Source organism: Lathyrus oleraceus, chromosome 5 (genome assembly GCF_024323335.1).
Source record: "Lathyrus oleraceus cultivar Zhongwan6 chromosome 5, CAAS_Psat_ZW6_1.0, whole genome shotgun sequence".
NCBI classification, from domain to species: Eukaryota; Viridiplantae; Streptophyta; class Magnoliopsida; order Fabales; family Fabaceae; genus Lathyrus; species Lathyrus oleraceus.
The window spans coordinates 212986409-213003918 of record NC_066583.1 but is presented as its reverse complement, the minus strand read 5'-3'; the positions used below and the strand labels follow the sequence as shown (position 1 = coordinate 213003918).

Sequence of the window (17510 nt, the reverse complement as noted above, 5' to 3'; positions counted from 1 at the left end):
AAAGTCACGTATTCGGCATAACATATACATACTTCTCCCTGCCATAATTTGAATGCCACAAGATTGGCATATCTAGTGAGCACAAAATAGTCACTAGGCCCTCCAAGAAACCCTTAATTTGTGTGTGCGAACGGCTTTGTCAAAGTTGAAGTAGTAACCTTTGTCTCAACCGGAGTAACCTCCATATCATCTATATGAGACACCATAATAGTCGTCTCAAAAGGATGGGGCCCCTTTGTTCTCAAAGTAAGATATGATACCTCTTCCTCCGCCACCATCTTTCTTGTCATCCTAAACTGATGCCTGGATATCCTTAGCAATAGGCTCATCATCATGATTTATGGTCTATTCAATAACATGTATAGATCATCTACGTCAGATATTGCGGGGGTGCATTAAACTACATGTTTGCAAACCGCTTCCTTTGATAATAGACCGGGGTTACTCTTCCCGCTTGGAGATGTGACTCTTTTACGTTATCTCCCCTCACATGAGTCCTCGTTGTAGCAGTAGTAACTCTCCCACGCTATCGAGAAGTTATCGTGTGTTAGAACAATATTTGTTCATGCCATTAAAAGGTTTTGATGATAACAAAGTATTTAAAGAACAATATGGCTTACTAACGGTTGTTCAAGTGTGCAGGATTAAAATACATTAACCTTGATATAAGTCAAGTTAATCACTTAGAAGAATCATTAGAGAGAAGCAAAATTATTCTAAATCTGAAGGATCGGAACCAAGCCTTCAGACTCTGAATAGTTAACTCAAGTCTTTCAGATGATCAACCTAATCTTACTTGAAATTCAAAGATCAACAAGGTTTTGAAGACTACAATCGTTTGGAGAAAGTAGACTCTGACATAAGGAATGACTCTGCAACTTCCAAGCTTCATCAGCAGTTCTGAAGATTCTGCTTCAAAGGAAGTTTATCTATATCAAGTCAATAACTCTGAAAGTGTTCATCCAGATTAGTTATGATCAAGACTCTAATAAAGGCAAGATTCCGAACTTGTGAACTCAAGACTATGAAGTCTCGTTCCATCCAGGTTCTGAAGACATACTTTAACTTCTAATCATGGTTTAACTAATTCTATCAAGAGTCTTTAATTCAGGAAGTTAAATACAAAGATAATAATGACTCAGATCAAGCTTCAACAAACGTCTACAAGAAGTCTCCGGTCAGAAGTTATCTAAAGAAGATCATGTGACAATGCTACACTATTTTATGTCTAATCAAGCAAAAAGTAACATTGTCAAAATCATATCTCTCTAATAGTTTTGAAATCTATTATGCTCTTCTTAAAGTCTTTATGCCAGATGGGTTTATATTTCACTTTATGTGCTCTACCTAAAGACCTTCAACGACTACATGTACCATGGGTAGTTCCAATCTTCAACGGATATATTCTCAACATCTATATAATAAGAAGATTGAAGACATTCAAAAACATCACACATAGAATGATTGGGGGTTGATGAGTACGTGACTGTGTTCACAAAGTTGTGATAGTAGTTTACAAAATGGGTTGAAAGAGAGAGATTGTGTTACACAGAAAACATGGGTGAAAGAAACACACACAAAATGGGTAATATAACCAGAAGGGTTAAGTGTGTGAGAGTATAGTGAAACATATTCACATATGACTTGTAGAAACAATATATGAATATGATCAAGAATATCAACAGAACACAAAGGCACAACAAAGAAGAAAAATTGTGCAAGAAGAGAAAAATAATGAAAAAATAATTCTTCTACACTTAGGAGCAACCAATTTGTATTATGCTCAAAAGTGTAAAACCTATATGTACTTGCTTAACTAAGAAGCACACATATAAACATAAGGTTACTATCGAACTCTTTTGTTAAGAGAATCTGAAGACTCTAGCCTTTGTGCTCAAAGCAAGTCTTTTTCTAATGATTGAGCATTAAAGTCTCATGCTTGAGGGCAAAGTAACGAAGTCTCGATCAGTGTGATTGAGCATTGAAGTCTCATGCTTGAGAGTAGAGCATGAAGTCTCTTTCTGGTTAGATTGAGTGCCATACCCTCAAATTTACCCTACACATGTCACTTTTTTAAACATAATCCATAAGCATACATCACATGCATGTCATCTCATATACATCTATACTTAATGATCCACAAACTCAAGGCATGAGATTCATCTGTGAAGCTTAAAGATCTCCTAACCATGTTGAGGTGTGCCCAAGCCACCTTAACCCTAATCTCATCCTCAAGAATCCAACAAAGCTTGAAGGATCATTCAAGTCATCTCACTCACTCTCCAAACCCAATTTGGATGATGAGTTCCCTTTGAAGATGTCTCAAGATTCACCTGGTCACCCAAGGACCCTAACCCTAGATCTTGAACCTCATTTGGCTTGTACAAATCTGAATTCCCCATGGATATTGACCATGTCATTTAGGACCCCTCAAGTCCAAAGTTTGTCATGCCCCACACCTTTGAAACATCTCAATATGTACATTACATCACCAACCCCTAATTCATTTAACATTGGTTCTTGATGAAACTTGTAGCTCAAGAAACCCTAATTAGGGCATCCCTTAGCCATTGAACTTGTTTTATTTAGACCATACAATCATCCCACCACTCATTCAACATTAAGTCATGTCCATCAAAATCAAAACCCATCATTCAAACACTCATTTGATTCATGTTACAAGTGTTTGGTTGGATAATGGATTTTGGACTTTTAAGACACTTTATATTGTGTTCAACCCTCTGGTATTTGAAAAGTTGTACTCGTTTAAACTCATCTTCTATATCAGCTCTTTTACCTGCAATTCGGTTAGTGTTCTTATTGTACCACCCACAGATGCATCTAAAAGCATTTGAACTTGTGCTTGGAGGCCCTTTACAAAATTATGCATTTGCTTCATATTACTCATATTGTGATTAGGGCATCTGTGTATCAATAATTTAAACCTCTCCCAAGTATCATAAAGACATTCAGTCCATTGTTGCTCGAATTACATGATTTCAACTTTTCATTATGTGAACTTTGTTGTAGTGAAAAATATTTCTAGAATTTTGTCTTCCAATTCTTTCCAAGTTTGATTACCCCATTTGGCAGACATAATAACCAATCTTTTTCTCAACCAACTAATGAGACAATTTGAGTTTTACCCGATCTTCTATAATACCCTCTAGATGGCACATTGATGTTATCTCATGAAACCTACCCATATGTTCCCATGGGTCACTAGTCGTGTTCCCGTTAAATGGTTTATCCCTTAAATATGAAAGAACATCATATTTGATGTTGAAATTTGCAGGACCATCTTGAAGAAATCCCATATAAACATGTGATACGTAAGTAGGCCTACAGTAGTCCCCCATAATTTGGGCTCTTGACTCTGTCGTAATAACTTGTCAACACCTGTGCCCTGTACTTTAACAAAAACACCACAATAGTATTATGATGAACAAGAAAATGAAACAAAAATACTAAAAATAATATTAAAAAATTGCACAAATGTCGCCTTGTTGAAAAATCAACAGTCATCGACAACAGCGCAAAAAACTTGATGACTTCTTGGAAAGTGTATTGATAATGTTGAAGTAATAAAAAAATCGAATCCACATGCACTACCTCCAAGCAAGACAAAATGTGTGCAATATATAAAAACTAGTAAAAATGGTTTTTTTCGAGTTTCAGTGCAAAAAGTGATAAAACGAGTAAACAATGTCACAAAAGTGGTCACGTTATGTTGTATAATCCCTTATTCATATATGGTTGATGTTTGATGCCTTGTATGAATGATATAATCACTATAATGCCATAGTGAATTAACAAAACCATTATAGTCGACCCCTCACGAAATAACTCACTAACCACTACTTGGAGTTTTCTATCCCTAGTCCACTAGTGTAAGCAGGGTTAGGCGATGTATAGAACATTAATTCTCTATGCCACTACTTGGGGTCTCCTATCCCTATTCAAACAACGTAAGTACAACAATTGCCATAGGTCAAACACATAGACTAACGGTCAGTATTCCATATGTGCCCAAAATAAGATTAAAAGAGTATCTCACATAAAAAACGTTACGAACAAGAAACAATTGAATAAGATTATATATCAATAGGTTTATACAATGGCCAAATTAATATAGAATCTAACAATATAAAAATAGGTTCATCATAACCTAACCTAACCTAGAAGAGTTTAGCTACTCATAGTGCAATTAAAAACACCATAATTGATAGATGAAAATAACATAAGAAGTCACTTAAAGTGATGGCCTCCATTGGCTTTAAATGCTCTAAAAATATCCACTTGTGCTCTCAAATTCGTGTTTCAATCTCCCAAAATCACAACCCTTGTGAAAGTGGAGAAAATCCCCTTTAAAAAGGTGTCAGAATGGACCAAAATGCATCAGAAAAACCAAGAAAAAGTACTTATCGCGCGCATGATACCTTACATCGCGCGATGTTGCTTTAATGACCCTATCACGCGCGTGATGGTGTGCGTGATTATTCTGGTGGTTGCACGTTTTTACTTCCTTTTTCACTCTAATTTTCATTAAGTCCATAATTTTCACACTTAGCTATTTTTTCCTCATTTTTGGTCATTCTTCTTCATTTTAGCTGAACTTTCACTTGTTTTGCTCCAATTCTTCGACTAAACATATGTAATGACGGACTGTCATCATTTTTCTAAGCATGTATAGGGCAGAGGGAATGAAATAAGAGCGTTATATATCCTTAAAAAAATAAGAAGACGCCACTTTCACCGTAGTTGGAATTTCAATCATGATGAAAATTGGCTTAAAAGTAAGTAAGACATAAAAAATGTTGGTGATGGGATTCAAACACATGACTAGACACCATTTTTCACCATGGTTGAAATTCCAACCATGGTGAAAAGTGGCTTGAAAATAAGTAAAAAACCCAAAAATGTTGGTGCTGAGATTTGAACCCATTACCAAATGCCAAATTTCACCACGGTTGTTATTAAAAACCGTGATGAAATGTCTTTTAATAAAACAAGAAAAAAATTAGGCGCTTTAAAAGTGATATATTATTATAGTTTACAAAAGGGTCATAGTAATATAATGTTACTAAATGTATATTTTGTAATAGTGTTTAATACAATATGATCTTGAGATTTTAACAGGCTTATCCCAAACCAAATGACAACTTTTAACATATGCTAAGCTATCAAACCGTTTAGAGATTTATGGTTGATCTCAATAACAAAAACAAGTTTTTTCCGGCAAAGCTTATTAAACCAAGAACATAGATTTTGTAAAGGTTGATCTCAAGAACCAAACTCAATCTCTTAAAGGTATCATACCTTTAATAATACAAACGACCAACATGATGAGTTACAAATATACTTTCCTCATAAGTAAAGCTTCACTTACTAGCACAAGGCAATTCAAAGTGAAAAGAAATATTTTTCTAAAGAGAGGGAGAAAGATAAATTCTAAAGAAATATGAAAGCGTTGGAAATTGGTGTGGCGTGAAGTGAGGACGAGCCTCTCTTATATAGTAGTTGGATTATCCAAGAAATGAAATAATCCATGGGCCGAACTGATGATATATTGATTGACCAAGATCTTTATTCAATTGGACAAGTCATTAATGTGCTTTCCTCATTGATTTTGTAATCGATTGGTACCCATCTAATCGATTAGCATAATGTTCCAATTGATTGGATGGTAAAAATGTTTTGCCAATCGATTGACATATTTTTCTAATCGATTAGATGGTTAAAAAAAAATTTGGACAACTTTTTAATCACTTCGTTCTGGATTAGAAAATCATTTTCAAGGTAGAAAACATTTTGATGTATGTGTGTGTGTGTGAGTTTCCTTGGTAATCTCGAGATACCACCTTACTTTTATATTACTCGATTCATTCAGACAAAACAACAAATATGACTTTGTGAGATTTTACATCTTTCACCAGAGTAGCTTCAACACTTTGCTATTTAATATCTAATCATATAAGCACTTGATCTTGAATTCTCTTATAAGATGATTTGGTTATCATAAGGATTGAGGGTTGTTGCTCTGCATTGTCATCTTCAAAACTTCATACACTATTCTTTGTTACCTATAAGCACATAGGTCCACAATCCTAATATGAAAACTAGAGGTTTGACTGTAGAAGCCATTCATAAATGGGTGTGAATTTTTCGAATGACTAATCTTTACAAAGCCAAGAGAAAAAGCAATAAATATGCTTTAAGGTGTCGGTCGTGAACGACTCACACATTTAAGGAGGTACGTTGATGAACTGATTAAGTAAAATCCAAACTTTACAATTAATATTAAATGTGTTGATTCTATTGGTTGACCTATTTTAAAGATAGTTTATGTATGTTTGGAAGAATGTAAGGTTGCATTTTCAAACACATGGGTACCTCTGATTAGGTTAGATGCATGTCTTTTAAAAGGGTACTTTGGAGGTCAGTTGATATCTATTGTTGGTAAGGAATAAAATAACAAGATGATGCTGATAACATATATAGTTGTGAAAGCCAAAGCAAAGGACTCGTGGCAATGGTTCATAAATTTATTACTTGATGAATTATAATCCATCCAGCATAAGTGAAGGAGAAGGGCGATCCAAAATGCAGCGGAATTTAAAAATTTCTCCTTTAGTGATCCTTATGAATGGGCATGATCAGTAATAGAATTGTTACCTCTTGTGGCGATCGAAACATTTGATGCAAATCTATAGAGCGATCACGAACGTAGAACAGTGACAACGCCTCTACTCAGTCCACACGAACGGATTCCTTCAGTCTCAGTGCTAGCTACCACGAATGAAGGCTTTGAGTGAGAGAGAGAGAGAGAGAAACAAAATTGCAACTCCACAAATGCTTCTACACAAGGGTTCTATTTATAGAACCACTTGTGTGGGTTGTGTCATACCCCAATTTTATCCTACCCCGATACAATTTTCATTTGATCCATGACCCTACTGCACATGCATACATTCATTATTTCTAAAATAAATAAATATAAATAAATAAAAATTGGGTAATCGGTTACCCTAATCAGCGTAACCGGTTACACAGACCCAAAATTGAGTTTTTGGCCATTTTTGACTGGGTAACCGGTTACCCTAATTAGGGTAACCAATTACACCTGCGCAGGTAGCTGTAATAAGTCTGTTTTTTACACAATGTGCTTTTTGGATCACCCCCTCTTTCCACCAACTTTCCCTATAAATAGAGGTACTATTTCCCCTCATTTTTCATGCTTCCTAACCCCCAAAAGTTTTGTCCAAATACCATTTATTCACCTCTCTAAACCTAAGCCAAAACAAAAAATCTTTCTCTCTTAGAAAAGTCACCATACCAACTTTTTTGTCCATTTTCATATTTTCTTCAAAACTTCTTACTCTCTAACACTCATAACTCAGCTCCTTCACTATACTTCCACCATAAACATTTTCATCCCAATCTCCTTACTTTATATCCAAGCTCAACACCACTTCAACCTACCATTTTTCAACATTTTTGGGTAATGATTTTAGCTTAAATTTTGTTAACTTTTTGGTTCTGTTTTTGTGTTGAAAATGGTTGTTTATTCTTGTTTGATTTTTTTGAGAGGTTTAGACTCAAGCTTGTAAAAAATGATTAACTTTAGTTTACATCTTTTTTTTGGGATTTCTTGCTCTTGTTACTTCTATCCACCATCTTTAATCAAACTTAGTATTTTGTTTCATTTGCTATTTATTGTGGATTTGTTTTCACATCTATTTGGTTGATGAGATCTATTATGTCATGGCTATGGTTGTTTAAAGTGGATAAAACCTTCAATGTTTCAAACCTATTAATGATTGATCAATAGATCCTTCATGATACTTTGAGGCATTGATAGGTTGCCTCTATTTCAACCATGTTTGGGTCATTTGATACATAGATGAAACCATTTTTCTTTACATTTTTTGTTATCATTTAATATTTATTGTTGACTTGTTGTTACATTTATTTGGTTGATGAGTTCTATTGGATCATGACATGGTTGTTTAAAGTTGATTAAATCTTCAATGTTTCAAACCTATTAATGGTTGATCAATAGATCATTCATTATACTTTGAGGCATTGATAGATTGCCTCTATTTCACCCATATTTGAGTCATTTGATACATAGATGAAACCATATTCTCTATATTAACTTGCTAATCCATTTGCTTATTGTTATTCTACTAACTACTAACATTTATATTATTGCACTTTAATTCCTTGCAATTTATTTTATTGTTACTAACCACTAACTACTAACTTCCAACATTTGCATTATTGCACTTTACTTCCTTGCAATTTATTTTATTGTTCATTTACATTCACTAACCATTATTATTGTGTTATTACCATTATTTATCTTGTGATTTACTTTTATGTCATTACCTTGTAATTTATATTCAAGTACTCATCATCATCATCATTGTACAAACTCATCATGCATGTTTATTTACTTGTTATTCATTTTATTATCATCATACATTAAAAATAACAAAAACATGATAAAATGATAAAGACCAAAAATATTCACTCCACTCTTAATCAACTTGGACTTAGAGGATTTCATCTTAGGACCTTTGCTTGGAAGTCTTCTTTTACTCTTTGTGATATTTTGTAAACACTTGGATTTTCATCTGTAATTTACATGCATATTGTAAGGATGACATCATGGCACCATCTTAGGGGGACATGTTTGTAAGACCATTATCCTTTGTTTAGCATAGGTCACTTTTTTGCACACAAAAGGCTTTCTCTTGGGCTACCTTACAATGAGACTCTTTATTTTCTTATTGCTTATTTTTGCATTCGCGTTGCATAAGCTAAAATTTATAAGCAAATCTCATTTCGAGACCATTTTCATAATTCAACTCATATGCACATGTAAATACAAACCTCGGTCAATATCGAGTGCGCCTTTTCCAAATCAATTCAAAACACCCTTGTAAGTCGATCGCTTTTAAAGCAGCGCCATTAACCTCACAAAGCTTACTCTTGGGTTTTTTTTACAATGATACCTATTCGATTTTTATCGAGTAAAAGAGCAATGCACTAAATAAATTCACTTCATTCAAAACACAAATCTAAAGCCTCGATCCAACGTCGAGTATTTTCTCTCAAACTCAATTAAAATACCCCGATTAAATCAAAACATATTTTAAAATAAGTTGAATGAAAAGTAGTTGACTTTGAGTTTTCAACTTCACTCCTCAATTGGACGAATACGAGTTCTCTTACTCGGTCAGTCGAACAATTGACATTCTTCCGCAAATACAACTTAATCAAATCGCTTGCTTAACTATACGAAAAGGGATATGGTTTTGAGCTTTCAACTCCTTTTCTCAAATGCTTGGATATGAGTTGTCTTACTCAGCTATTCAAGTACTTGTCGTTCATTATAAAAATACGTCAACCGTATACAACCTTATTTTCATAAAATATTCAGATGAAACAGAAAACGGTCTAGAGTCTTCTATTCCTTTTCCCGATTATTAGGATACGAGTTGTCGTACTCGATTATCCGAATATTCGTCATCCGTTCAAAACACTTTAACTATTATCAAATCCTTTCTATAATTAAGGATAGAAAAGAAAGTGGTCTAGAGTCTTCTACTCCCTTTCCCGACTGTTAGGATACAAGTTGTCTTACTCGACTATCCGAGTAACCATCATCCGACCAAAAAACATCTCAACCAACCAAAATATCTCAACTCAACCAGTCAAACAAAATATCCAATATATTAATCCAATTTGTCGCCCTTGTGTGACCAAAAACTCTTTTCAGAAAGAACACTATTTAAATCATTTCTAATGCGCACAACAAACTAGTGCTTAAGCCTCCGCCGAGAGTAGACAAACCAACGTTTAGCATTTAGGATGCAATATAAATAGTTGTTCATTAAAAAACACCAACCAACCGTAGTTCCCCGAACTACGAATGCTCTGATTTCCTTATTATACCATAAGGATATGTAGGAAGGAGATTGTTGTATCTTCGCGAGCACACTAATAAAAAACCTCCCTTTCCCTTTCTGAGGTTCTCATCCATTTCTATTTTAATAATTTTATAACCTAAAGATAACAAACAAACATAAATTAACACTCGAAACACACACTAGAACTAAAAGGTTCCCGTTGAGTACAACGGACATAAGGGGTGCTAATACATTCCCCTTACGTAATCCACTCCCGAACCCGAATAGGGTTGCTATGACCACTATTCCATTTCCTAAAGGTTTTATCGATATTTTCCTATCCATTCATTGGGATAAATAAAGTTCGGTGGTGACTCTGTTCGAACATTAATTTTTTCCGCGACCATCGCGAGGAATCGTATTTTTCGAGATGCGACTGGTTGCAAGCTAAAAAAGCCCACTTAAGTGTATGTGGCCCATATCTTATAATATGCCAAAATCACTTAAGCGCGTGGTACCTTACCATATTTCGTATTCTACTTAAGTACACCGTATCTTACGATGTTCTACAATTCACTTAAGTGCACCATACCTTATGGTGTTCCTTAGTTACTCTATCTCTCATCAATCTGTCCTTTTGTGTGTGACCCTATAGGTTTTCACGGCATTGGCAATCATATTAAATCACGTATTTAACATAATAAATAGTGAGTGGTATCTAGCAACACATCACTGCTACCCAAGACACGAAAATGTCATGTGATCTGACAAATCCTGTTGTGATAATACTTATGTGTATAATTACCCTTTTGCCCTTATATCTATATTGAACACAAGGCATAAACCGTGTCATCCTTGTCCAGTTCAATATTGGGCCCATAGACATTTATCCTGTTACGCAGGATGAGCAAATTTCATTTAGGTCACTCATGTCCCTTATCATGCTTTGTGGAGTACCCATCAACTGTCTTTATGGTCATCCAGTTACGGACAATGTTTGATCAACAATAAGGCACTCGACTCTACATCTAGGGTCCATAGTGGTTTTAGGTCGAAGGGTGGTATACACCATTATCACCATGAGAATAACTTATGACACTTTGCATAACGTTCTATATAGTATTCTCATAGCGGGTCAATCCAGTATAAATATTACTCTTAATATTCATACTTATGTTTAAGACTTGATAACTCCTTATCCATGATCCATGAGATGTGATCATCAGTCTATATATACATAATAGTCTTAATGCTTTAATGTTATCCCACTTCACAATAAAGCTCGACTACAGATACTTTAAGAATAGTGTCCTTATGTTTAATGTGATCTCATGATTAAGTCACACTTGATACATTAAACGGACTAGCTATTCTCGGGACTTTATTAAACAAACATAATAAAGAAAAAGCCTTTTATTATTAATAAATAATTCGATACAAGTACCAAAATTATTGGCCTCTAGGGCTTACACCAACAATCTCCCACTAGCACTAGAGCCAATCAAGCATACCCATAATGCCCATAGATCTAGTATGGCCATCATGCTTCTGATGTGCAAGAGGCTTTGTCAGTGGGTCAGCAATATTGTCAAATGTAGGTACTTTGCATATTTTCATATCTCCTCTATCTATTATCTCTCGAATGAGGTGATAACGCCTAAGTATGTGTTTGGATCGTTGGTGAGATATAGGCTCCTTAGCTTGTGCGATAAAACCATTGTTATCACAATAGAGACCAATGGGATCCACAATGCTAGGAACTATGCCAAGTTCACTAATGAACTTTTTGATCCAAACAACCTCCTTTGCTGCTGTCGCACCTCGAAAAAAATGGGGATACGACTTCAAAGCGAAGCGCGATCGCACGCTCGCAATGATGGACTGAACAGAGTCGCCACCGAACTTTATTTATTCCCAAAAATGGGAAAAGGAAAATATCGATAAAACCTCTAAAAGAAAGGATAAGATATGGTCATCGCAACCAATATCAGGGTTCGGGAGTCGATTACACAAGGGGAAGGTATTAGCACCCCTCACGTCCGTTGTACTCAACGGGAACCATTAGGTCAGTTGTGTGCATTAATGTTAGTTTGAAATGTTAGGCTTTTCAATTTATTAGGTGGGAAAGAAAGAATAAAAGAAAGGAAAATGTTTTTTGGATTTTTGACGAAGGACTAAACCTAAGTTTTTTATTAGTGGGCCTGACAAGATTTACAAATCCTGCTCCTACGTATCTCAAAAGAGAAATCAAGGCTTACGTAGTTCTGGGTAGAAAAATGTTTGTTTGTTGGTCAATTTTTAGCGAAAGCTATATTGTATTAATCGACGAAAACATCGTTTTATCCAAAACAGATGAGGAGTGGACGCATACCACACATCGAACGGATTTATAAATCTACATTCGGAAAAGCGTCATTTATCTCTACTCAACAATCGTGGCCGAAACATTGTTTTGTATCACTTAAGACAAGATACCTTTCGTTTATGAAAAATGTTTTTGATTAATCGCACGGCGGCGAGAAAAGAGTTTGATTGGTTGACGTATTTTGAGTGATGGCGAGAACTTGGATGAGCGAGATATACATCTCGAATCCTAGCCTCAGGAGTGCATGGTATACACCATGTTCCATTTCCATCTTTATTGAAAGAGTTTAAGATAGGAATTAAGTATTTTGGAATTTGATTGAGAAAGGGTTTGAAGAAACCGCATTGACAATTTTAGACGATGGCGAGAGTTAAGATTGGCGAGGCATACGTCTCGAATCTTAACCTCAGGAGTGCATGGTATACACCATGTTCCATTTCCACCTTTATTTGAAAAGTGTTAAGTAAGAATTAGGTATTTTGGTTTTTGTTGTGAAAATGACTTGACCCTAAATCAAGTGTTGATGGACATTTAAGAGAAATTTGGATAAGTGTTTGAGAGAAAACAAAGTGGATAAATTGGATGATGGCGAGAACTAGGATTGGCGAGATATACATCTCGAATCCTAGTCTCAGGAGTGCGTGGTATACACCACGTTCCACTTCCATCTTTATTGAAAAAGTCTTGACTATGAATTAATATTTTTTGAGTTTTTATCAGGAAAAATGGCTTGACATTGAAATCAAGCGTTTGATGAAAGTTTGAAAGAAACAGAATAGAATGGAGAGAGAAATGAATTGATTTGTTTATTGAGAAAATACTCGACGTTGGATCGAGTCATTATTTTTGATCTTTTGAAATTGTTGATTTTATTCTTGTGTTAGTATCTAACTAAACAGTCAAACAAAATAAAGAAATAAAATAGTACAAGATTATTACACATCGGGGGAGTGGGGTACATTTTGTCAAATGGGGATTAAAAAATCATGAAATAATTGAATCGGACCCAAACAACAAATAATGCATGAGTGTAAGTGCAAGGGAACCGACTCATTGTAAGAAAGCCCAAGAGTAAGCTATGTGAGGTTGACGGCGATGCTTAAAAAGCAATCGACTTACAAGGGTGTGAAAAAGGGGCTCGATATTAAATCGAGAAAATATGATTTTTATAAGTTAAAAAAATGGTTTCGAATGCATGATGCAATTAAAAGAAAAAACAAATCTATATTATTAAACAATAATAAAAAAAAAGAAATATGAATAATAAAGCATAAATATAAAAGAAAATATTAAAAGAAAGAAAAACTACACCTAGGAGTATTGAACCCACTACACTAAATATCTAGAAGCCACGCCCCTCCACCAGACCACTTACTAATTAACTGACATTTTAATGCTGACTTAAATGTATAAACTAAGATAAACTAAAAAAGAATTAAAATGAAAAAACTAAATAATAAAAAACTGTAGAGTTCCCTAATGAATCCCAACCCCCGGCCGTTGGTTTCTTCAAAAAGAGAATGGGAAATGAAAATATTAATTGGTTGTACCTAGGAAAATTAAAGGGATCCCTTTTTAATAATGTTTCTTTTTAAAACTAATTACTCTATTTAATACTAAATTGGAAAAAGAAAATAAAGAAAGAAAAAACAAAAAAGGGAAATCGTCTCTCTCACAAAGCTCGTTCACCTCTCCACCGCTCAACTTCACTCTCGGCCGCTCCCCACCTCTCGCGATGCTCTCTCTCAAACACTCTCACTCAAACTCTCAAACTCGTCTAACTCTCAATCTCAATCGCTCTCAATCTCTGCAAGAAATCGTGGCTGAAAAGAAAAAAGAGCTCACCTCCGGTGATGGCGATGGCAACGATGGGGTTCGAACCTCCCTCTTTCACCTCTTCACAAGGTTTGCTTTTGATTGATTTCTTTTGATTTAGGGTTTTCTGTTTGGCCGCCTCTCTCTCCATTTTTCGTCCCTTTACTCTCTGAATCGCTCTCTTCCTTTTATCCCTGCAGCTTAGGGTTTCAAACGGTACTCAAAAGTTCAAAGAAGAAAAATTCCAGAAGTGTTTTTTTTTGTGCTCAGAACCGAGTTGTCTTTTTTGATGCTACAATTCGAAAATGGTAATTTGTACTTTGCTTTCTTCTTTGCTTTTGTCCCAATTCCAATTTGGGAATTTCCTTGAAATCTTAACGCTTTGACTGATTACTCTGGGTTTTGTTACTGCAGTGAAAAATTATTGAAGACTCAAGAGTGGTTTGGTTCCGGTTCAACGGTCTGGTGGATGATAGGTTCAGTTGTGTACTGAAAAATTATTGAAGATTCAAGAGAGGTTTGGTTTCGGTTAGACCTGCTTCTAGCCGACAAGATTGTTGTTGCCTTATTTCAGACAGTAGAAACAATCCAAAATGGAGATTAAGGTCTCTTAATTTAAACCGCCATCTTCAACTCAATCTTTTGGTGAGGATTATAGTTAATGAGCTTGAAATCAGTAGTCACAAAAGCATCTATATCCTTCTTCTTTGCATTGATTTTTCTGAGTTGGAAAAGGTTTTGGTAGGTTATGCGTACATGGGAAGAATCAGCATGAAGGCTCTTACTCGCGACTGCCGAATGAAGTAGACATGAGGAGACATGTCACTGATGTTTGCAGCGGCATTGCATTGGTGAGCTGTTTTGAATCCAACTTTACTTGCCTTCTTGGTTTTACTTTTGTGTTTTGATTTCAGCTTTGATTATCACAAGGCTGCAACTGTGTTTGTTGCAGTTTTTTTTTTGTAGGAGGACATGTGGAGATTTCCCCAGGTCGTCAACAAAACATAGATCAACACTAGCCAACCAAACTTGTACGTGCCAAAACTCAGATATGAACATCCATTACTGTTGTAGATTTTGGGATCGTTTCAATTATACCTTAATTATCCATGTGTCACTCAATGTTGCAGGTTTTGTTCGGGCATAATCGACATGACACTATTAATTCAGTATTCAGCTTCACCGCAGTAGCTTCACCGGATTGGATTTGATTTGTCGGAATAGCCTTGGTGAACCGGATTTTGAATTGAGTTTAGGCTTCTGTCCTGGTAAACACAGTGGAGTTCATGAATCCGGTCCTTAAATATAGTTTCCTGTGAATTCCATCAAGTGTCCAATCAATGCCATAACCTGTACTTTCTATAACATCACCTGGAATACTAGCATGTCCAATGTCCACAAAAGCCACATTCAGTTGATCATTTTCAGGCAGATCTGTTTTATAAATCCCACACGCCAATGCAGTAGCAGTAGTTTCATGAAGCAACCGAAGCGGGTTCAAACCAGCAATAGTTGCAGCATCCAAAACAGCTCTTCTCTGAACATCAGTGAAATAAACCGGAGTCCCAATGCAACAATCATTAACCGCCGCATTAAGATTCTTCTCAGCTATCTCCTTCATATTCGACAGCATCATAGCAAACACTTGCGTAGGCGTAAACGCCTTCACTTCCCCCAAGTACCTAGCCTGAATCAAAGGATATCCGTCTGGTCCTTCAGTGACAGTATAAGGCAAAGACTTAAGATCACGCTGCAAATCAGGATCCGAAAACTGCTTTATAATAAGCCTCTTAATCTGTGAGATTGAATTCTTAGGATTCATCATAGTTGAAGCAGCACCGACAATACCAATAAACCGTTGCTTTTTACCAAAACAAACAATAGTAGGGGTACTCAGCATCGGAGCTGAAAGCATGTTGGAATCATCCACACCAACTGTGGCACTATTTGTTTTGATGTTGACAAAAGCAGGAGGTAAAGGATCAGCTTGAATCAAAACCTGGGGCACTTCCCATGAAGTCTCCTCGGTTTCAACATTCCAGTAGTAATAACGTTGGCTTTCTTCATGCAGGTTTTGCATTTGATTTTTTTTTGTGTTTTTGTTATATCCTCCAAAACTATTCTTCATTATGTTTGGTAATACTGATAAAGTTTTGGTGACAGGGGACTGTACACATCGGTACTGGCGGGAGGATCTGGTATTCTAATGCAGTGTAAAACGGTTATCCCAGATAAATCGGTGATGAAACCACATAGCTCTGATGCAACTGCTCATACTTTGTCCTGAATAATCCTTAGACATGATTGCACCGGCTAATACTGTAAACAATATGAATAGTGCAAAATAGATTGGAGAAACCAACTGCTGTGTTTAAGGTATCCCATGCCATATTAAGGTGATTTACTTGTAATGACGCAGGAAATGCCGACCATTGTAAAGAATCCATGTTTGAAAGTAAATATTTTAATTTGAACCATCGAATGTAAGTTTAATGGCTGCCAATCAATATTGCTTGGATCATTTTTGTTGTTCTATCACATGTAACAGTACATTTAATGAATTCATTGCCAAATCACGTTTGCCAATGGAAGCAATACAGCCTACTTGTAATGATAACGCCATCCCTATTGATGAGAACACCAAGGAACCGTCACTTAGTGTTAATAAGTTTGAACCATTTTGTAATGAGAGGAACGCGAGCTTGCTACATCAAACGAACAATCATGGTTCTCTTTGGTGTAATTTGGATATTTGATTATAAAAATGGATATGGACTAATTTAAATATTAATTTAGATAATAATAAAAAATCAGTAGAAAGTCCAATTAAAATCAAATTAATCCAATAATTTGTTAAAATTACTTTTGACATCAATTCTAACATCTATTTGAAAATTAAAATCAATTAGAGTTTTGAATCATTAGTAAAAATAATAATTAAAATTAAATTGAAATTTGGAAATTAAACTTAATTTGAAATTAAAATCAAAAATTGAAAAATTCAAAAGTCAAATGATTAAAATCCATTTTATAGTCAAAAGCACCATGATCAAAAAGGCATAAACAATGATCAATGTGTAACAAAAATATGGAGTTGGGAATGAATGTATGCAAATGAACTTTAGGCCAAGTGCCAAACAAAAATAAAAAATTCAGGACCAAAATCGGGGTATGACAGCTGCACTTGAGGCATCAATATACTCGGCCTTGGTTGTAGAATCAATAACCGTATCTTGCTTTGAACTTTTTCAGCTCACAGCGCCACCGTTTAAGCAAAACACATAACCAGATTGTGATCTAAAGTCATCCTTATCTATCTGGAAGCTAGCATCAGTGTATCAAATTACAACAAGCTCTTCCTGACCTCCATATATCAAGAATGAGTCCTTAGTCCTTCTTAAATACTTAATTAT

General features: G+C 35.3%; 1 protein-coding gene across 1 annotated transcript; it reads right to left on the bottom strand.

Moving 5' to 3' along the window:
* Nucleotides 1-15349: 15349 nt before the first annotated feature.
* On the bottom strand, nucleotides 15350-16225 carry LOC127079784 (heat shock 70 kDa protein 15-like). The gene has a single exon (XM_051020152.1). The coding sequence runs from the start codon at nucleotides 16223-16225 to the stop codon at nucleotides 15350-15352; it is 876 nt and encodes a 291-aa protein (XP_050876109.1).
* Between the last annotated feature and the right edge of the window lie 1285 nt (nucleotides 16226-17510).

Bases quoted from the DNA above. Each gene is read 5' to 3' on its own strand.
- LOC127079784 (XM_051020152.1), bottom strand. From the start codon at position 16,225: ATGAAGAATAGTTTTGGAGGATATAACAAAAACACAAAAAAAAATCAA.